Here is a 22,184-nt window from a genome sequence, read left to right on the forward strand (position 1 = left end):
CATTTGTACGGCTCAAACATGGCACCTCCCATGCCTTGATATGTAGGAGGGGTCCTAAAACAATTACTACTCTAAAAAAAAAAAGAAAAGCAAGGGGTATGACGCGCACTGAATTTCTGCTCCAGCTCTGTGACCTGTGTCGCACATCTCAACCTCACAACAGGGGGCGCAAGTTCCAACACGCTCTCCTTCTGGGAGAAAAAAAAAAAACACGTCACAAACGAAAAATGCGACCTTGAGTGCGGAAATGCCCCCTCGGGAGACCGATAAGGGTGAAAGAAGACAGCGGAGGCAGGGTGATGAGATTTACAGAGCATACCAGCAGCAGGGGATGTTGACATAACAGAAGAGGGAGGACAGGGGCTCCCTTTGGAAGCTTTGGCTGGTGGGGAATGGCTGGGGGAGTCTTTGAAGGGGGAATATCAAAAGCAAGACAGAAAACGGATCCATTAATAACCGAAAAAACAGCAGACCTACAACGCAGTGGCTTTTCTCAAAGGAAGAGCGGATCTCACCCGCCGTTACAGGAACACGTGGCAGATTTGGTGGGAGACCCTAAAGCTTCAGCATACACTACCATTCCCGCTTCACCACCATTCCCGCTTCACCACCATTCCCGCTTCACCACCATTCCCGCTTCACCACCATTCCTGCTTCACTACCATTCCCGCTTCACCACCATTCCCGCTTCACCACCATTCCTGCTTCACCAGCATTCCCGCTTCACCAGCATTCTTGCTTCACCACCATTCCCGCTTCACCAGCATTCCCGCTTCACCAGCATTCCCACTTCAGCTGCCTCTGGCACAACTCAGTGATCCTTTCACAGTGAAAATGTTTCACAGCATCTTACACCTTATTAACTGAGCAGACGCCTTCATGCACATTTTTGAGAAAGCAGGATGAGACAGTCGCAGGAGTGATTAGGGTTTAAGGGCCTCACTTAGGAGCCCATGGGTGAAATCACTCTGCTGACCCTGGAATTTCAACTGGTGACTTAACCCACTGAGCCATACCCCCCTTGCTATGCAAACTGAACAGGTAACAAGGGGAAACACATATCAGGCACCCAGGCCATTGGCCACGAATACAGCCACAGTTAAACAGATGGAAAAATCGAGGACAACCGCCACATGCATCATGAGTCCCCCCCCCCAGCAGCATCCCTTTTATGCTACAGCACATCCAGACTGCATTTGGAATGGCCCAACCTAGGACGCATCTGGTCTGGTAACCACAAAACACGTCATTATCTGTGTACAGCCAATTATCTAATGAGAATTCATCTCCGGTCACTTCGGCTGCCTCAGAAATATTAATGGTCTGTATAAATGATGTAGCGATGTATTACCACACGCCCATGACGAGCGCCTTGGGGCGACACTGTTGTGAAAGGCACCATATGAAAATAAATTGAATTTAATTGAATATTAATGGCACTGCTACTTTCTTTTCCATTTTCAAGGGATAACAAATACTGGCCACCTGGACAGCGTACCATAAAGCTCCCAGGGATTAACACTTAGGAGCAGACGATTGATCTGCCGGACTTATGGGCTATCAATGGCGCTTCACACATTGAATTTATGTTGTTTCCACGTCGCCATCATGTTCACATCAACAGCGTCGATGAAAGGATGCGATAGGGGAGCGACATAGATGATGCAGATCTACAGAAAGCCCGATCTGGGCGTTGGATCCATGAACGGAATCACTAAATGACTTTCAAGTGTAACTCGAGTGCTACAGTTCGGCTCACCTGTCCACGTATCTGCGGCTGGTGTCTGGCATGTCCAGGCCCAGCGGGGCATCGCGGAACGGCGGATGTCGCAGCAGGCGGTAGCGGAGGGGCTGGCAGTCACGGCAAAGAGGGCAGTCGGGCCGGGAGGCCAGCAGTGTGGCGTCGATCTCCAGGTGCTGCTCCGTGGTGAAGAACTGCACGCCGTACACCTCCTCGTGCAGCGAGAGGCGCAGCGTGAGCGGCGTGTCGCAGAAGACATGCGCCGGCCCCAGCGACACGTTCTGCCCGCTCACCGTCAGCAGCAGGATGTTGTGAATGGCCGGCAGCTGGCTCTCCTCAGGCGAGAAGAAGGTGACCCAGACGGTGAGCGACTCAGGCACCAGTGGGTAGGGGAACTCCAGCTGGAGCATGCAGCCCTGCAGCGGGCAGGGTGGAGGGCCCACAGTGCTGGGCTCCATGCCTGTATTGGGGCTCCATGTGTGCACACTGGGTTCGCAAGCTTGCTCCACGTCTGGGGGCCCTGAGGGCAAAAGGAGGGGACCCACAAACTCAAATCAGGACTGCACACGACATCCTATTCTTTGATCCTTAAGGACCTGCACAGATTTGACCGTTATATGCAGCTGCATTTCCATTTAACAAAACTATTCAGGTTAAGCAATTTTAATCAGGCACCTTCTGGGACAGCCTCAGGCCCAGTTCACAGAGCACGTTTGCGTGACGCTTTTGTTTTGGTTCGGCAGAACCCAGCTGCACTCCCGGACTCCCAACACGCGTGCAGTCTGAATAAACAAAGCGCGGCATGTGCCGGACCACCTCCGCACATAGGATGGGGAGCGGTCACCGCTGCCCTGTAGCTACATGGTCAGGACCTCATTGGACATCTGCATGGTCAAATCCCCAAGGAGGATGTGCAACCGGTAGGGGGCGCCAATGAGGCGGGGTATGGGGAGGCCCGGGGTGGTCCTGGCAGAAAGGCCACGTTCCAGATGGATCCCCTCTCCTGACATGACGCACAGTGGTTGGAATCAGCCCCCCTCCCTTTTTATTTCTTGGAGCTGTAATAAACGTCACCCTCATTCCATACGAGCAGCACACATTTTTCGTGACCCCCCCCCCCCACCCCAGCGCAGCTCACTACTGTGAAGCCAGCCTGTAGTGGCTCTCGAGAGGCCTCTCGCAAGGGCTTCCACTTCAGGAGCGCAATTAGGCCGTGCCATATTTGGCGGTGGCGGCAGGCTCGCATTATTCAGCGTGACGTATGCATCCGTCGAGCGTTCTCGAGAAGCCGACGTCCGCTAAACACCGTGTTCTCCGCCGCTTTCCTTTCACATACTTCCAAGCTGGCAGACATGGGACCCATTCGCTAACCTCATTTCTGGGAAGGGTACAAAATCCAATGTTTAATCAGGCGAGCAGTGAAATCAGCCCCTGGGCTCAATTATCACAACACATTTATTACCGTAAGTGTGTGCGTGCGTGTGGCCAAAACAGAGGTAACCTCGAAGATTTTGGATTTGAAATACACAGTGTTTTTTGATTTCTTTCCTTTTCTTGAATAACCCCCCATCTCAGTGTTTAATCTCTCACTGGGATTTCTGACTTTGCTAACATGTGCTATTAAGTCAAGAGCATCATACAGAAAATGAATAGCCATCATTAGAGCATGACAGCAGTTTTCACAGGTTCCAGCTGCGCGCATCAAAGTTTTGGTGTTATTTGATGACGAAACAGACGGCACGAGGCACATCTCGACCAACAGCAAGATTAATTACGGGAAAGTGCGAAAGGATCGATGTCCCGAGGTCTTTTGTGTGGCGTTTGCTCCTCCCTGTGCGATTGTTTATGAAAGAGGAGAATGACCGTCAAGGGTGGGATAGGGAAAATGAGTCAGCCAGCTAACCATTCCAACGTGGTGGTGAATGCTACCATTCACTCCGTGCCGTGTGACATTTACAGTGCCCAAGCTGTCTCCCAGCCTGGACTGCCGCTTCAAAAATCTAAAAAAAACAAAAAAAACACACAACACCAGGTTTACAAGTCGGCACTTGGACAGGGTGCTTCAGTTCCAAAAACAGTATATTCTGAAAGTTTTCATCTGAGCATTCATTTAAGTACTGCCTCTGGCTGACAAACAGACCTTCCTTCCAGGCATTCGGGCTACAGTCGCATCTCAGACCAGGGGGAAGGACGGTCAAGGTGACCGGGCCGTCTGAATTCTGGATATTGCTTCCTTAGCTGCCTATTTAATCCTGTTGGGGTATTAGCCTGGCTAGGAAGGCTTTCATTCTAGGCAACCAGCAAAGGAGCTTTTCAAGTCAAATTTCACCTTAATTGGCATCAATTCGTTTGCCGGCGTTCGTCCAGCTCTCTCCGACCTCCTGGCGCCCCATGGGAATTGGGGTTTGAGATTTACAGGAATGCTCTGTGCTGAAGACGGATGTATAAGGTCTGAAGGACTTGCAGAGGCATGTAGAGACTTGCAAGGACATGCTTTGACCTGCATTCTGCTAGCGTGGAGGCAGGTACCTTCCTGACCCTGCCCTTGCATTCATCGCATTGACATTTTTACCCATTTACATTTGATCCGTTTTAATAATTTAGGCTACGTACATATATCCTTTCAAATGGTCAGGCCTCGCGGAAGGAGGGATGGAGAACAGCTGGCTCACTGTAAACCACTCTACACAAGATCTATCCGTCCGTCCACTTCCGATACCTGCTCCAATAAAAAGCCCCTCCTGGAAAGCAGAATACACACCCTGGACAGGGCACCGATCCATCACGGGACACGCACACACTGAAGGCAACTTATGGTCACCATCTCACCAGAAGAGTGTAGTCTTTCAACTGAGGGAGGAAATGAACAAATGTCATTTTCTGAGGTATCGTGAGAGCACATGAAGACAAAAAAAAAAGACGCTATTTGAAACCGAATTACGGATTCTGTGCCCGTCCCTTATCATAAGTGTCCAGACTGCTTCTCTGTCCTATCACAGACACTTTTGTGATGGCCTAATCAGCAGATGTCAGAGAGGAAGCTGGAGCTGTGGAGCCAAACCACAAACTGCCTTTCATCTACATACTCTGACGGACGCTTCTGGCCGCTATCGTGCAGTTGAATAAAAACCGTGAAGCATCCATAAAATTCACTGAAATGCATCCGACAAGGAAAGCACCGTCCACCTGAGCCACCTGTCTGAGTCGACATCGACTATCTCCATCTTACACAGGGACTTGTTTAGCGGATGGTTTAGGACTTGGGTGAGCGATGTTCAGAATCACTTTGGTCTGAGTCAAGGAAGCTCGACCGAGGAATAGGCATTCTCGTAGGATGGCAGCGGACAAACAAGGCTAGGCATCGGGGACTGGAGAGAATGCGTGAGGGGGGGGGGGGGGGAAACCAGCAGCTATGTTTGTCCATTCCTACTCCACGTGCTCCAGATTTCCTCACTTGGGAGGCCGTGGCATTTGCGTCAGAAATATTCCACGGCCGATTTTTTTTTCCCCTGCTGCATAATCTGGCTGCAACCAATCAAGTTCTCGAATGAAATGCCCTGCTTTTTCCACGCAGGGGGGCTGGGGTGGGGGCGCGGGGGACAGGGAAGAGGCACGTGCGTGGTTTGGCTGTGTTTCAGAATGCCAGAAGGAATACCTGTGTTGTCCCGAGAAAATCGGGCTGTCATGTTCTGGGCAACATTTGATCCGGGTGAGGTTTCTCCTGACAAGCTAACAGGAAATCAGCAACAAGAACAACAAGCAACAAGACAAACAACAACAAACAAAGACCAGAAAAAGGGCTTAGCACATTGCTATATTTGGAGAGGCCGAAGATCATTATGACAGCTTGGAACGGCGAGGCCCTCAGCCAAACACGGCCCCACACGGGGATCCTCAACGCTCCGTGCTACCGGAGACCTCGCATGAGAGGCCAGTGGGGGTGGGGGGTGTGGAATGGGGTGGTGGGGATGGGCAAAATGACAGGTCTGGAAAAACAGCTCAGCACAAGCAATCAAGGGCTGCAACAGAGCCCATGGCTCAGTGTCAATTCTCTATAGCGGTGGTTTTGTGGCTAAATGGCCTTAGCATCAGTTGCATGGCAGTGGCCCAGATGTTAAGGTAGCCTGCTTAGCTAGTGCAACTGTTGCTTAAGGTAGCAGGTCGAGTTAGGACAGTTTTCACACCTTTGAAAAAACTGTCGAGACAAATCATTTTTAAGAGCTTTGGATTCTTTGGTCATGAGCATGGTTGGCTTTTTTAGTTTTATATTGCCACCACAATGGGGTAAAACATGTCATGAAAATATCATTATAAAGCTGACGTGTTCCCTTTGCGATAGACAAGCGGGCTGGTGTTTAATCCTCCCAAGGAATGGCAGTCTCCTGCATGCCTGGCTCTCGTTGGTCTTGCTTAAGAGGGACGCAGACTTCAGCCTGGGGTGTTTCACTTCAGGCAAACTAAGCAGTCACTTGTGCGTGTTTGACAAAGCCTTGTAATAGCTGCTGTTATGTGTTTTATTTCCAGTAAGAACTCCCCCTCCCTCCAGGATCACATTCTCCGGGAGCTGCCTGAGACTCCTGGAGCACATGCACTGGCCAGGCAAGGCCAAGGCTTTCTGGCTTGTACTCTAAACTCCATCTCTTAATTGCCCAACTGAACCAGTACGGATTCAGGACCATACGAACTAAAGGGCAGTTTAATCACCCGGGGGGGACAGCTGGGCACAAGTTTCGAGGCACACCTATCACTCTTGACAAACCACAAGCGCTTGGTCACTCGACCGGCCACGAATTCTGCCAGTATGCTGGAAGAGCACTTGGAAACGCTGTAGTGTTCTGCTGCTCACAGGGCTGCAGGTGGTGTAGCAGGCTGAGGCTGCATTTACAGCAATTTGCCCTGCCCACCCGGAGTTTGCTCACAGAGTGCAGCGGGATACGGTCCAAAACACTGGGCTGAATGCTAATCAGATGGTAATTTAAACACCTGCAGGGGCGTATATTGGTGGAGGGGGGGTCAGAGCACACAAGGCCAAGCTCACATGAAATTCGAGTTTCCCTGATCGCTGGCGCTACACTAAGCTAACATTTCACATAAGCCACCCCCAACCAGACACAGCATGAAGCAGTCCTAAGCATGGACACATGCCTCTGCATCTGGTCGCAATACAGCACTGAAAACTGTCTGCGTTAGTACTGCATGAGCCAGTACATTTCGGTTGGCAACTGGGCAAAGCATGGAGGGGGGGGGAATTCCAGGTAGGAGATCCATTCCACAGATTCCTCCGCTCGCTCCCCTCCTCCCACATCCATGTGCTGCTTCCATTCGGCGGTGAGATCCCATCCCGGGAAAGATCAGAAGCTGCAGCCTCATTCGCACGGCACGCTTGGGTCATTTCCATATGCTTCCCCGCATGCCTAAGCTTCTTTCATTTCTTTTTTCTTCCTCTACCCCCCCATCCCACTCCCGCGCTTTTGCACTCTAACCAGGGCTCTCCAAAGCACCCCGGTGAAGATTAATGGGACGGTGCCCCATCCTACGTAGACGATGCGTGGATTTGAGAGGGAAGCGAGGATGCAAGTTGTGGAAACCCCAGGCGGCCGGGTTTGGACCGAGGTCTGGCACTTTCCCCCCTTCCCTCGCCCCCTGGCCCCAATAGTCATGCCTGAAAGACGGCAGTGGCTGCGACTGCAGACCTGAAGGAGCAGCAAAGTAAGCTGAGGGGAAGTGTGTCAAAGCTGGAGGGAGCAGAGACAATTTCCATGCGTAGCAGCTACATGCCCGGACATGCCTCTTAGGCAGGACTGCAGTGACTGCTCACCCCGCCAGACTTGGAGAGATAAAACCAGACCTGCTGCCACACTGTCTAGTTTCCCGACCCCGAATACCCCTGGGGTAACTGAGTTTGCCTCCAGTGGTGAGCTTTCAAATCAGCCACATTGAGCAGCTTGCCAGGCTCCGAGGTTACAGACCAGCACATTATGTTCCCAAAAACGTCTGCTCCACCGTGGCATAAATCACCCCTTCATCTCAGTGTCCAGAGTGTCTCAAGAATAATGCTTTTCAGTGCTATCTTCTGGTCATCTGATAGCGTGCAGTATGCAATTAAAGAGCTTAAAACAAGTGAACTGACAGGACCACCGGGGTTAATAACAGGTGCTTCTCAATGGCAACTGATCACTAGCTCCAGGGCCCACAAGTGCCTCAGCTAATGAAACCCAGCTGACCCTGATTAGCTTGTTGTCCTCATTAGGGTTTAAATATGGTCAGCTGGGTGGATTTGTGAGACCACTGGGAGTATAAGGCAGTCACAATAAGGGGCTGGTGATATGTTTTTGTTTGTTTTGCGCCATTTAATGTGTTTTACTGCTCGTTTAGTTTATGTATACGATTGTTTGTTTTGTCTATTAATGAGCATCGTCCTGTTTTATTAATTTTATTTCGAGATTTTATTTGTTTGAACCCCACGATCTGTCAGACACAAAACTGAATTGACCTAAAACATTTGCCTGATAAAAGCAGAATCCTTTCCGACACACACGCACACACACACACACACACACACACACACACACACACACACACATACACACACACAAGGTCACACCAAGGTTTAAAAAAAAAAATTAAACACGATTTGTGAGGAGGACATTATGCATTTCCAGGTGGTGGGGGTTTCTTTCTCTGTGTCTCACTGCTACAGCAAGGCCAGACTGGCACACACGACTGCGCCTGACACACACAATTTAGTGTCAGCCCCATAGGAAGTCCCCCCTCCCCACAACCCCCACCCCCTGATGGGCTGTAGTGCTCGCCTACTGGGGAAATTCTTTTTTCTCCCTGTTCTGTAGATTTGATTTATCCCGAGCCGAACAAAAACGCCAGTGGATTCCAAACATATAAAACAAATGCGTCTTCATTCATGTGGGGAAGGGGTGACCATATACCCTCAGTTACAGTCCTGGGGAGGAATCGTCCTTTTGGCGATAACAACGAATACCACCTGCCACTTTGATATATAAGTGCCTCATGTACATGTAGTAATTATTAATACAGACTTGTTGGACCAGCACTGGTGAGAATATGCAGAAGACATAGAGCCACCTCCTGTATGCGGCTTATCTTGTTCTCTTGTTCTGTGGAAGAGGCAGCCAGGGAAAACATCCTATTTTAAGAAACCCACTGATTCATTTTCTAAGATTGTGGGATTTTTTTTTCAGTCCCTTACAGTCCGAGTAAAAGCAACACTCCACCAGGAGCAAGTTAGATCACAGAGCCTATGTTTGTTTGATCAATATCAAGATAAGCAAGAACTTTCTTTTGAAGAAAGCCCCCCCCTGCCCCACTCACCCACCCCTGGATTCATGAATGCTGAACATCAACAAAAAGATCAAGGGTGAGTGACTGGGTGGTTCTGAGGTCCAATAGGACTAAGCGAGTCAAGTGAATGGAGTCACTTAGATACGGTCTGTTAAGGACAGATGCATCAGTGATGGCAGAGGTGGAACCAACCGGCTGAGTACTCTGTGAATGTGACTCTTTATACTCAACTGGCTGGTTGCAAAAAAACCTGGATTTGTACTTTCTGAACCTGAACTTTCCACCTCTGAGTGACGGCAAGAGCAATTCTGTTTCACAGATGCCATGTGCTGCTTGCCAAGTCAACTGGAGAAGTTTGAGTGGCATACAGTGACGGCAGGAAGGAGTGGCGTTTTCACGTCTCAGTGACAGGCAGAAGGAGCCGGTACAGGACTCTCAGAAGTCTGAGGTCAGGATGACTCAGCACGGCGATCTTACCCTCAGCCTCCCGGGGGCTCCAGTGTCCAGAGGGGGAGCATGGGCGGGGTGACGACGAGTTGGAGGCGTACTGGATGAGGACCCTCCCCTCTGTGCATTTGTCACATACTGATCCCACATCTCTAGGAAACCAACAGGCAGCAACAGGAACCAACTTAGATACATTTAACACTGAAAACTATGGGCATCAGTTAAATAGCTAGAAGATACACGTGAAATCGACTTCAGTTGCTTCCACCGGTGTTTTCGAAGAACGTTTTTGGCGGTTCTGTGGTCAGGTGGGTGGTTTAGGGGGTAATTGAACACCATTCTAAAAGAAGGTCACTGTGACTTTAGCCGAGTAGCTGCTCCACAGCCCCCCCCCCCCCCCACCCACCACCCAACAAACAAAAAAGGCAAGAGAAAAGAAAACAGCTGTTTGTTTTCACCTGCTGTAGAAGTCACCGGTGATGGGAGGGAACCACTCCAGCGTGATGGAACCCTGGTCCTGCCCTACCACCTGGGGCGGCATGGGAATGAGGGGTGGCTTGCTGGCAGGCTGCCAGGACTGATAGACCAGGTCCAGGTAGCAGTGCATCCTCGCCACCTGGTTCAGCGTGAAGGAGTCGGTGCAGTCGTCATCTGTGGGCCAAGGGTCAAAGGTGACAATTCCCAGGGATGGGCCTCTCAAACATCAACAGAAAGCAGTGAGTGCATTAGCAGTCATTAACCATAATAGCTCCAGCCATCTCCCATACAAAGCTACATTAGTATGGGTTAAGTACGACTCTCTAATAGCTGCAATTGAGAAGATATGTCTCTCCACAGTGAGTTGCAAGACATTGTATAAGATACACACAGGGACATATTCAGGGGCAGGGTCAAAGGGGCACTGGCCCCAGCTGAAAGTTGATTGGCCCTTGGAGTGTCCCATCCCCTATAAATCACCAATTCAAAATACCTCATTGGCTAATGATTAGGGTGGCCCATCTGTATGAATTATAGCCCCAGACATACAATTAGGCAACTACATAATAACCTTATAATATGGTGAAATTGAGTAGCTAAAAATCAGCACACAGAGAAGAACTCCAAACATGACAGTGACAATTAGTAGACTAAACGTTTGTGCATAAATATGTTACAGGGACTGGTGGCAAAATCCCCAACATACGAATCAATAAATCTGACCTGATAAATGTAATCAGGAGACCATTAAGAAATTCAAGGGCTTAATGTATCCTGAAGTCTTTATGAAGTGGGTCTGATAGAGTGAGTGATATAATTTCGGACACAAACAGGTGTGAAGTAAAAGGATAAAGGGAAAGAACGAAAGGCAGAGCAGGGCCCAGACACACACACACACACTCTCACACAAACACACATACACTTCATCCTTGGAACGACCTTCCTCGGCTGGTGGGGGCAGGAGGTAAAATCCCGTGAGAATATCAGAGACACCTGCTTATCTTTCGGTGGAACACCCCGTGCCTGTCACAGCCCACGTCTCCCACGATAGCTTTCCATGACGAATGCTCGGGTAGGTGCAAGGGGATACGCAGGGCTGTAAGTCAAGCTCAATGTGTGTGTGTGTTGGTGTGCGTGTTCGTGTTTGCGCGCGTGCATGTGTCCTGCACCATTCATTCCAGGAGACCCTGGAACGGCTCACGAGTTGGTCCTTGTGAGTCCTTGCGAATCCCGGTCATGAGGTGAAATTTACATATAAATAAAATTACACATCCACATAAACATCCAAAAACGTTCATAAATAAATTAAACGGTTGTAAATGGCTATAAATAAATATATCACTAGTGTGGGACTGGCACATGCGTACGAACTGCAGTACTCGCAATTTTTAAAAAGCATGAAGAATTTAAGGTTGCAATTAATCTTCACGGCAAGTTCCCAAAAAAGAGAAAAAAAATATCTAAAAAAAATTATCTTGTTAAATAGAAAACGGGCACCAGGCCACCTGTCACAGAATAACTCAAGCGTAATATCAACGGCCGTTAAGTAATTTTTGCTTAATTACACTGGCGCATAATGGCTTAAAGAGAAGTGTTTCCGAATACCAGGTTAAGAGAAACTAATTCCCACTCGGCAGAAATCACTCATCTTCTTGACATTCCATCCTCTTTAGTCAAAAGTCTGTGCTGCCTTTCTGTCACTCAGGGCAGATTTCGTACAGTGTAAACAACCCATACACAGCAAAGGGCGTGCGTAGTAATGGCTGTAACAAAAAAATGCATACAATAAATCACAATTCTAAAAGCAGCACTATCACGTAGCATACCCACTAGCCTAAGTGTTGAGGATTTAAATCTCCTGTTACGGTTCGGCTGACGACCCAGAACAGCTACAGGCAAGACACTATTGTCATTATTAAAGTCTTTGTTTAGCAAACACATTAATCCTGAAGGACCCTCACATGTTGCAAGCTACACATTTCTGGATGTTTGCGGAAGCATTAGGAACTGTAGCTGGAGGGCTATTTTTGGGATGGTCACGCTTCTTGAGACAGTGTGCTACATGGCGCGCGAAGGTCAAAGGTGATCCTGGTACGCTTCCCATGAGGCCACGGTTCCTCACCTGTGTAGCTCATGTAGTTGTGGAAGGGAGTGTGGGAGAAGTGCCGACGGCCGCAGGTGTCATTTCCAGGCTCAGGGTCCCAGCAGTGCTTGTACTTGGGCGTGGGGTTGGTGTCAGCACACAGGTCCCCCGTCTCCAGAGAGGCCTCCGTCTCCAGGCAGGCGTCATTGCAGGACTCTACCTCAGAGACGCCGCGGAAGACGTGGTAGAGGCCCAGGCTATGGCCGATCTCGTGGATCATGGTGTGGGTGTGGCCAAAGGTGCCGTAGAAGGAGGGGTTCAGCACGATCCCACCTACAGAGGGCGGGGCATCATGATGACACCATGGTCCTTGCAACCACGGACATGCACACAGACTGACCTTCCTGGACATGTCTCGATAGGGCAAGCAAAATTAAGATTTAACGAAAACTGAAAATATTGGTCCCCAGAAGATGGAAGTAGCAGACTGAAAGTTTTGCTTCTTTGGACTCATGGAGTTTCCAGGAACTAAACATAAGCATCTTTCAATAAAAAAAAGAACCAAAATAAACAAAAAAAATGCTGAGCAGAAGCAGCCACTTGATTAATTTATGACTCAGCCTGCACCAAAATTTCAGGTCAGGTCAGGTTGGGGAGCATCCACTGGCATAGCATGTTGCCACGGCCACCACATGACGAAACACCTTGAGATGCCGGGTGCCGACGCCCCTGCCTGACGCATGGTCCAGCCCATCCCTGGAAATGTGCATATATCTGCTGCAGCCAGAGGTTAAGTGGGCATCCCCTAGGTCTGCTCGGCTGCTTGGTTCCCTCAGTCACATGGCTGTAGTTCCATAACTGATGCAGTTAATGTGCCTCATTCAGGACCCCCTGAGCAACACAAAGTCAAACCAGAGGTACCCAAGGATTCTCCGAAGAGACAGAGCACCGAATCAGTATATTCTTGGTCTCAGGTCAATGGATAGCTTCCATTTTTCTCAACCATACGTCAAGACAGTGAGCACCAGTACACTAGACTTGAACCTTCGCCCTCTTACTAAGCACCACACTCGTTTCCAGTGGCCTCTTGACCCCCCTATGCTCTCCCGATCCGTCTACTGACTTCACAGGAAGAAACATCAGGCAAAATTTGCAGGGAGTAAATATGAATACCAGTTGTTTTTTTTTTTTTACCTAAATTTGTCAGAGCTTCTTTATCCCACGGCCAAGTGGCGACCCCAGCCAGGTCCTCATCCGAGGAGTTGGCGAAGAACACGTTGAGATGCGTGGAGCCGTCCAGCTTGAGAATCTCCTTCAGCTCCTTCACGTCCATGTAAGCCCTGTCCAGGAGATACTGTTCATTAGACATGATGGCAGAGAAGCCTGCTTCAGGGCTACTCATTAATTAAGCTGTATTTACTCTACTCCACCAATGTCAAATTAGCACTGCATGGGGAGTATTCACATCAATATGGATTACATTAGTGACAGGTCCGAGAAGCCAGCCCTTGCAGCTTCCCAACCCACCATCTACAGCCTGGTATCTCCCCGTGTGTCTCCCACAACCTCATAACACCCCCCTCCTCCAAGCACAAATGGTCCATTCTGCTGAAGGACCGGTACACTTGTGACACAGTACGCCTGCTACCACATTCTCTCACTAACCATAACCTTATCATAACACAGTAAGCCGTCTGTTATATCACGCAGTCTTTCTATACCCTCGGCTCCTGCTTTGTTCTCCGTTAGCCTGTGTTTTTCTATCGAGACACGGCAGAAGAACTTCAAGCTGCCTTGCACTTTGGCGTAAAGATAAACCAATCGAACCGCCAGACACGTAATGCAGAAACAGATTATGGGTTTCCCGAAGCGTTTATCTCAAAGTATGGAAAACAGCGGAAAAAATCAAAGTGTTATAAACACTGCCTTCACACCAGCTCTTAAATGCCGTACGGTGTCTGCCTGCAGGTCCTGCTTTTCAACATTGTTTCTAAGGAAACATTTATAGAAGATGACTACAAGATGAGTTTATAAGTCCTCCCCCCTCCCCCCCCCCCGCCACCACTACCACCTGAACACTTATGGCAGTGTTTCCCAACCTGGGCCGCAGGGAAACCCTAGGAAATCCAGACTTTTGTTCCTTTCCGGCTCCCAGCATACCTGTACCTGGTTTTCGGGGTTCTTGATTGGCTGGGAACGAAAACATCGATGGTATAGGGGTCCCCGAGAATTGGATTAAGAGACCCTCTATAGGGTCTTGGGCGATGTGTGAGCATCCCTAGGTCACAACTTCGCATGTCTTAACGGAGACAGAACCCCACAGATGGCCGACTGCCTTGCCCACTGACGTGTAGGAAACTTCGGAAAAGCATGAAAGGTCAAAAAGGTACGACAGAGTTTCATTTGAGTCAACGTTTCACCTGCAGTGTTTTCGCAGAACGAGAAAACAATGAATGACTCAGTGGAAGTGCTGCCTTTAGTTTAATGCGGGACTCACACGCATTTGGCATGAGTGCAAGCGTCCATGTGACCAGGAAACCGCATGACCGGACAACCCATCTGTGCCCTGGAGATACTTAACCTGCATTAGAAATGCTTCAGAAAACACATTGGAATGGGGCTCCAAACGTGCCTGAAACATGCAGATCAGTATCCACTGATGGGACTTAGGCCGAGGTATTAGTTTAGTGATGTCGGGAACATCTTGTTGGGCTCCAATCATCGGGATCTCTGTGATGTCAGGGAATGTGAAACATAAAAACTGCAAATTCCACAGCAATGCTACCAGAAGGTGGCAGCAATACGCCAAACTGACATTCAGGTTGAATTGTTTCTTTTTTTTCATACAGGGGAGAAAAGGTATAGCCACCGCCTCTTTATTCACACTTGGTAGTTCAAAGGGGGGTAGAGTTTAGACAAAAATGTTGGGTTTCTAAAAGAACTGAAGCTAAGCAATAAACTTAAATGTGATTATCGTGGCCACTTTGTGCAACTTGCCCAAATCTACATATGTTCAAGGCTTCAGCCAGAGTAGATGAATTTTTACTGACTTAGCTGGATGAAAAATGCATTTTTACTATAGACCTAACATAAATCATATATGAAATCACCAAGAATGGGAATTTCAATGTGCACAAGGTCAGTTGTAAAACAACTACTGGAAGCTAAAGGAAAAGTGCATTCGGAAATTAATCAAAGATTACCTGGAGAAATTGCTCCCTTATGGAAGAACAGATCACTTACAAATAGCAATCCATAATGAAGGAACAATATTTGAAGTGTACAGTACTGAAAGTGCACACTAGATGGTATCTTTTGTATAACGTTAACACTAATATGTGCATAAATAGTGAATATTAAACCAAGTGACTCTGATAAGTGCTTTGAGGCACCCATTGGACAACTATGTTACGAAGGGTATTACAGATGAAAATGAATAGAATTTACCTTCTTTTTGAGAAATGAGGCTACTGAACGACACTAAGACCTATAAACATGAACTTTCCACCATTTCCGTGATCAGGGAAATAATTATTTCCTCTCAAAACATCAGTCCAGTTTGAGGCTATACAGGGGAAAGAGGTCAGAGGTCAAGGCAGTAAAATAAGTAAGTAATCTATGGACAAAATCCCAACTAAAGTGGGTCAAAGCCATATAATCTAAATTCAATTAAATGTAAGCCTCTGGTTTTCACATAACCAAAAACAAATGGGATGTGGTCGCAGAGCGGTTATAACAGCCGGAGGTCCCGATGTCTGTCTGATCTGAGATCAAGTCTTCTGCACGCTTTGTTCGATGGCTGCTCAGTTGGCGTTACTTGTTAGGACAGCAGGGTGGGGGCCGGGGGCACTTCCATGACTGGCCGTATGTCTCATGTTGCCCAGTCCAGCTTCATCCCAACCTGGACCATCTTGCCTTCAGCTTCCGGCTTCCCGTGGTCAAGATCCAGACAAATCTTTGCCTGCACTTTCCACTCAAAAGTGGTCCTTCCATTGCAGACAGCATATACAGCATATACATATACCTATCATCAGCTGTAACGTTAAAACCACGGGGAGGTGAAGTGAATAACACTGATTATCACATCAAAAGTGCCATTATATATTAGGCAAGTGAATAGTCAGTTCATTAAGTTGATGTGTTGGATTCATAAAAAATGTGCAAGTTTATGGATCTAAGTGACTTTGATAAGGGCCAATTTGTGATGGCTGGATGACTGGGTCAGAACATCTCTAAAGCGGCAGATCTTGTGAGTTGTTCCCAGAATTCAGTGGTCAGTACCTATCAAAAGTAGTCTAAGGAAGGTCAAGAAGTGATGGGGGCCCAAGGGTCAATGAGGCACTTAGGTAGTGAAGACTAGCCTGTCTGGTCCAATCCTACAGCAGAGCTACTGTAGCACAAATTTCTGATAAGAAAATGCTAACTATAATAGACAGGTATGAGAAGACAACGCATTGCGGCTTGCTGGATATGGAGCTGCGACGTCACAAGAGCATTGGAAGTGTCCGTGCTGACCCCTCTCTACCACCAAAAGCGCCTACAATGGGCACGTGAGCATGCGAACCGGACCATGGAGCAAAGGAAGAAGGTGACCTTGTCCGATGAGTCACATTTTCTGTTATATCACGTGATTGGTCAGCTGCATGTACGTCATATATACGCAGGGAAGAGATGCTGCAAGGATGCACGATGGGAAAAAAGCAAGCCGGCGAAGGCATTGTGATGCACTGGGTAATGTTCGCAGGGGAAACCTTGGGTCGTGGCGTTCATGTGGATCTTACTTTGACACATACCACCTACCTAAACATTGCTGCAGACCAAGTATACCCTTTCATGGCAATGGTATTGCACAATGGCAGTGGTCTCTTTCAGCAGGACAATGTGCACTGCTTCACTGCAAAAATTCTTCTGGAATGGTTCTTAGGAGCATGAAAAAAGTTTAAAGGGTTGACTTGGACTGTAAATTCCTCAGATCTCAATCCAATCAAGCCTCTGTGGGATGTGCTGGACAAACAAGTTTGATCCCTGGAGGCCACACCTAGCAAATTACAGGGTTTATAGGATCAGCTGCTAACGTCTTGGTGCCAGATACCACAGGACATCTTCAGAGGTCTTGCGGAGTCCATGCTTTGACGGGTCAGAACTTTTTGGTGACACGAGAGGTACCTACAGAATATTAGGCAGGTGGTTTTAATGTTATGGCAGATCAGAATACATACAGCAAAAAACTGGACCAAAATATTACTCCAGTAAATGCAGGCATCACAGTGACAGGCACAGAGGGTTCAAACTAGCTGCATTTATATTTAATGCATATTAAATGTATGATTATGACTTCATCCATTTGCACCCATGTATAATTCATTTCGGCTCATAAAATGGCACCGGCCACAGATTCCAACGTTCTCCGTACATCGTATGAGAAGCCACACGGGGTTTCCATGGTGATGTGTAGCTGTCAGCGGAATGCACTATAAAGTGGTGGGTCCTTCAGCAACCCCGTGACTGGCTCGGTCAACACCATAGGCTCAGTTCCATCATTCAAGCCCCTGTTTTATTGTGCCAGTATTTCCCGCCCTCATCCCCCTCCCTCCCATTTTCGCCTTCAAAGCAGTCAGACTGACAGGGTACGGCTCGCAAAGGTGTAACTCGAGCTGGTGGCAGAAAAAAACTGAGAGGGGGGGGGAGTTGGCATGAAATTGCGCAGTGAGGAGGGCAACTGAGGAACAGGACATCCATGTCAAGCCCATCTGCCAATCTCGATGTGGGGGAAAGACCTCCTATAGGCACTGGGGGTAATTCTTCACAGTCATAAAAGCCTCAGGGGAATTCCCCAAGTGTGAACGTCTGATCATAAACTTCACCTGCCTGGTCTCGGAACAATCTCAACAGTTAAGTGCATCCAAATTTCTCAGCATTACAGTGCTCCAAAGGCATGGGAACAAACAAACAAACAAAAAAAGCAAAACAAAACAAAAGAACTGTTTACTTCTAACGAGTAGGAAAAAGACCGCTAATCAACTTTATTAATGCATTGACAACTCAGCCTAGAAAGGTCACTGTACAATAACAAGAAGATATATATACACTACAAAAGACCTAGATCGTCAGGTGAGGGCTGATTTAAAACACGCATAAATGTATGGGAATGGACTTGTGTGTTTCGCCATTACATCCCACAAAAGAAGATTCATTCGCGCCACATGTTCGGTTGGAAAGTCGGCATCCCGACCGCAGGTCGATCCCTGCCGGTTTTAGGTGGCTCCCGGGCCACGTCGGACACGCACAGGAATGCGGAGCGAAGCCTCCTCTCAGCCTGGCCACCCGGACAAATCCACTCCGTCTGTCGGGGCCCGCTAATGGATTGCACAGCCCCTGCCATTAAGGGAAGGAAGTACCCCGAGGGGGGTGGGGGTGGGGGGGGGAGCCTGGGATCCACCGCCACATGCAGGAGGCGCGGAGGTCCGCGAACCGCCTGGCAGCAAACAGGTGCCTTTTACGACACCTCCGCGGCTTCACCGTGACGCGCACGGAGTCCCCTTTCAGGTTCACCCCCCCAGCCATTAGCTAAAACCATTAATACCCCCCAGTACATCCGTGTAAGAGGGCTTAGACTTTGGCTCCCGGTTGCAAGGCATAGAACTCAAATTCCTTTCAAGAAAATCTGGACAAGGCACACAGGCTTCCCTTCGTCACCCTCGTGGTCGCCCGGAGCCCCCATCACAGAAGGGATGCAGTGATAGGCCCTCAGGACACATACGAAAGAGCATATGCAATGCATCTTGGGAAATCTCAGCCAGCATCGAGTTACTTATTAAGCACACATGTTTAACGAAGGCATTTTAAATAGCTTACCATCGACACGTTTACCTATTCATACGGTCTGATTTCACCTTGGATTGAGCAACTGATGACTTTCCCCTTCAGCCACGGCCTTCAAGGCACAAGTTCCTTAACCATGATACAAGACAAAGCTTAAAAATAATGGTGAATCTCCAACTGCCCCCTAGTCTTCAGGGAAAACAGATCATCTTAGTACGACAAGGGCAGAAATCTTCCTTCCCAGTTGAAGTGCGACGGATCGTGACACGGTTTGTACGTAGTTAATTTTTACACACTGGCATTTTATGGAGTCTTTTCATTTCTCCACGGTTAGACAAAACACATCTTACTAGACCACGGATGGGTGGTCGGGGGGGGGGTCCGGGTGAAAGTGAAGGCCACCCTGAATCAAAGAAAGTTGTACTGGTGCTTTCAGTGGAAGATGTCAACTGGGCAAGGATAGATGGGCAGGACCAGATCTGCAGGTGTTGCAGCAAACACTTTTTAGCAACGATGATCATAAGAAACGGGAATCACAAAATTCATGAGGCGTTATAATTGTGACCATTACCAGAGTCATGGGGTTAAAGGTCAAGGGGTTGAAGGTCAGGGGCGGGTCGACATAAGGGGGATCTTTTAAGCGCAGGAAGTGGGTCTGAAAACTGTATTCCAGCTACTGTGCGGAAGCACGTCTATGAAATCAAGATAAAACATGTCCTCGTGTCTAATACAATGCAAAGAATCTTTGTTAAAGTCATCTAATCTCAAAAGATGTTAACGTTGACAAACACTAAGCTCTATCGCCGCAAGTGGCTACAATGGGATGGGCTAGAGTCATCTGTTACAGCAATTACACCGGCTGAAATGATGCAAACCTATCCGTTCAGGCCCTCCCAGTAATAAAAGAGACAAACGACAGAACAATACTCAGAGACGAGCATTTATTTTCTAGGTTCCGAACAGCCCGGCATCCGAGGGGGAAAGACTGGGTCCAAGTACAGAGTCCTGCCAACTTGATTTCCCCTATGGAAGCGATCCTGAATTTTATACATCAGGTAAAAGCATCAACATGACTTGAGAAAACATGGCAAGCTAAGAGAGGCAGAGAAACCAATTCTCATTTTCCCAGGTTCAAGAGAGAGGAAACAATTATGACCAGCTACGTGTAATAAGATCGCCAGCTCCGAGTGGCGAGCAGCAATAGACTACGGATGTACAAGTTCGGTGTTCACACTAAGCTATTGTTAACACTTAGCGGCCTATTTGACGCATGGGCATATGCAACCGACTGGAACTACGAAGCTCTTTCTGCGCCAACAGCTGGCCAGCCTCTCGAAACGCAGCTACGTGCTAATGGCCTCAAGCGCTAAGAAAATAAACGTGGCCCTTTGTGTCCTCTGTTGCTTCGGCAACGGAATTGGCTGTTAGTGTGGAATTCCTCAATCAGCGCAGAACGTAAAATAGCGATTGTTGTGTGGTCCAACAAATGCCTTTCTAGACTGACACAAAGTAAACAAAAACAAGTGAGGAGTTGAGAAACAGTCAATAACCCCTTTTCTCAAATTCAAATCTCTTGCTAGGACTACACCCCTCCTCTTCCAGCTTACAACCCCTGCCCATGTCATTAATTAATATCAAAACATATTCAACAGTCTTGTGGTTGTAATTATAAACAGCCATGGGGAACAAACAGAAAGCCAAGGCATTGTTCTTGGATACAACAGTAAAAACCCAAAACGGAAATGGAAGAAAATATATTATGATTATGATTATTATGACTTCCTTTTTCATACCACAATGTTTTTAAATAAGAAATTATGGACACTACTGAAGAAACAAAACAAGCGTTCATTAACGAGCTAGGCTGGCAAAGGAGGCACCCATGGTAGCTTCCGTTGTACCCTAGAATAAGGTATCATTTGCTGAAAAAAGATAAATGAATTTTGAAAATGGCCATAGATAAAAGAATGCATTAACCTGCTGAAAAAAAAAGAAAAACATAACATAACATTATTTAGATGTCAACATTTCCAAAGTTCTTGATCTAGCACATGAATCACCAGAGAGATTTGATTAGAAAATCGGCAACAGTCTCAACGCCAATGAATCATGAGCAAGATCTAGCAAGTCAAGAAGATGGCTGGCATTTATGCACTTGCTGGCAGACTGGGACCAAATATTGCAATAATTCATTCAGTTACTACATGTTCTCAGCCGATTCAGGTGCTGCCCCGAGAGTGTAAAACTCTCAGCACAGCCTACTGCTGCTGGACTTGTAACGTCGGTGTGGTAAAGTGGGATGCTCATAAGGTCGCCATGAACACAAGGGAGCACGCCTTGTGGAAGAGCACAGAAAAGGGGTTTCACCTTTAACATGAACCCAGGTGCGAAAATGCCAAGAGCAGAAGAGGGCGATGGAGGGAACAAAAAGAGAAAACGAAACTAGCTTCAGCTATTGGGGTTTTGGGTAACGAACTGTCAGCAAGACCATCTAAAAGAGAGTCTAGTGGTTAAGAAATTGGACTTGTGACCAAAATGTAGGCCAACCGAAGTCTCGGGGGGGGGGGGGGGGGGGAGGAGGACTCCGCTGCTCCAGCCATTTAGCAAGGTACTTAACCTCAACTGCTTTAGCGAATGTATTTGTTCGCCAGCTAAAATGAAATGCAAATGTAATGGAGGAAGCACGTGTTCCCCCACCATCCTCCATCCTGCATAGACAGATGCGGCGCCCATCGGGACGTAATTATACAAATTCATCATGCCTCGATGACGCGCCAGCACGCCGCCAATCCCATGATGCCTCACCTCTGACTGGTAGCCCAACAACAGTCGCAGCAGCAAGACGCGTTTTTTCATCCCTGCACTCAGATTCATTTTTTTTTTTTTTTTTTCATTTGAATGGAAAATATATGGCTCCCCAGGGGTGTCCCTGGTGTGCGATCTGAGGAAAAGCACAATTCCCTGTAGTGCTGGAGTGCAGTGAAAAATAAACCACCTGGAGTTTTATATCTCAATGGCACATAGTGCTAATGCTGAAGTCATTAAGCTTACACCTTCTCCTTCACTTTATGAGGGTTTCCTCTAGTTAGCTGCCTTCCAACAGTGTACAAGCTGAAAAAAAAATTGGTGTCTCTAAATTGGCCATTGTGCATGATCTTGCATTTCTGCACCCTGTGATGGAATGACATCCAGTACAAAGTGTGCCTTTCCCTGGGTCCAGGCTCCAGACTTACTGCAACCCTCGATAAGCAATTTACTACACCAGTCTACTAATGAGCCAATAACTCCATCACCCTC

At 47.9% G+C, this 22,184-nt stretch overlaps 1 protein-coding gene across 2 annotated transcripts in view; it reads right to left on the minus strand.

The window, feature by feature from the left end:
* Positions 1-22,184, minus strand: part of LOC125746479 (pappalysin-1-like) — a 90,809-nt gene that overhangs the window by 56,595 nt on the left and 12,030 nt on the right. For both annotated transcript variants that reach the window (XM_049020492.1, XM_049020491.1), the window contains exons 3-7: positions 13,260-13,405; positions 12,105-12,398; positions 9,964-10,156; positions 9,536-9,657; positions 1,760-2,261 (exon numbers count right to left, since the gene is read on the minus strand). In XM_049020492.1, coding sequence (XP_048876449.1) covers positions 1,760-2,261; positions 9,536-9,657; positions 9,964-10,156; positions 12,105-12,398; positions 13,260-13,405 — 1,257 coding nt within the window. The remainder of the gene's footprint in view (positions 1-1,759; positions 2,262-9,535; positions 9,658-9,963; positions 10,157-12,104; positions 12,399-13,259; positions 13,406-22,184) is intronic.

This window comes from Brienomyrus brachyistius, chromosome 7 (assembly GCF_023856365.1).
Source record: "Brienomyrus brachyistius isolate T26 chromosome 7, BBRACH_0.4, whole genome shotgun sequence".
NCBI lineage: Eukaryota > Metazoa > Chordata > Actinopteri > Osteoglossiformes > Mormyridae > Brienomyrus > Brienomyrus brachyistius.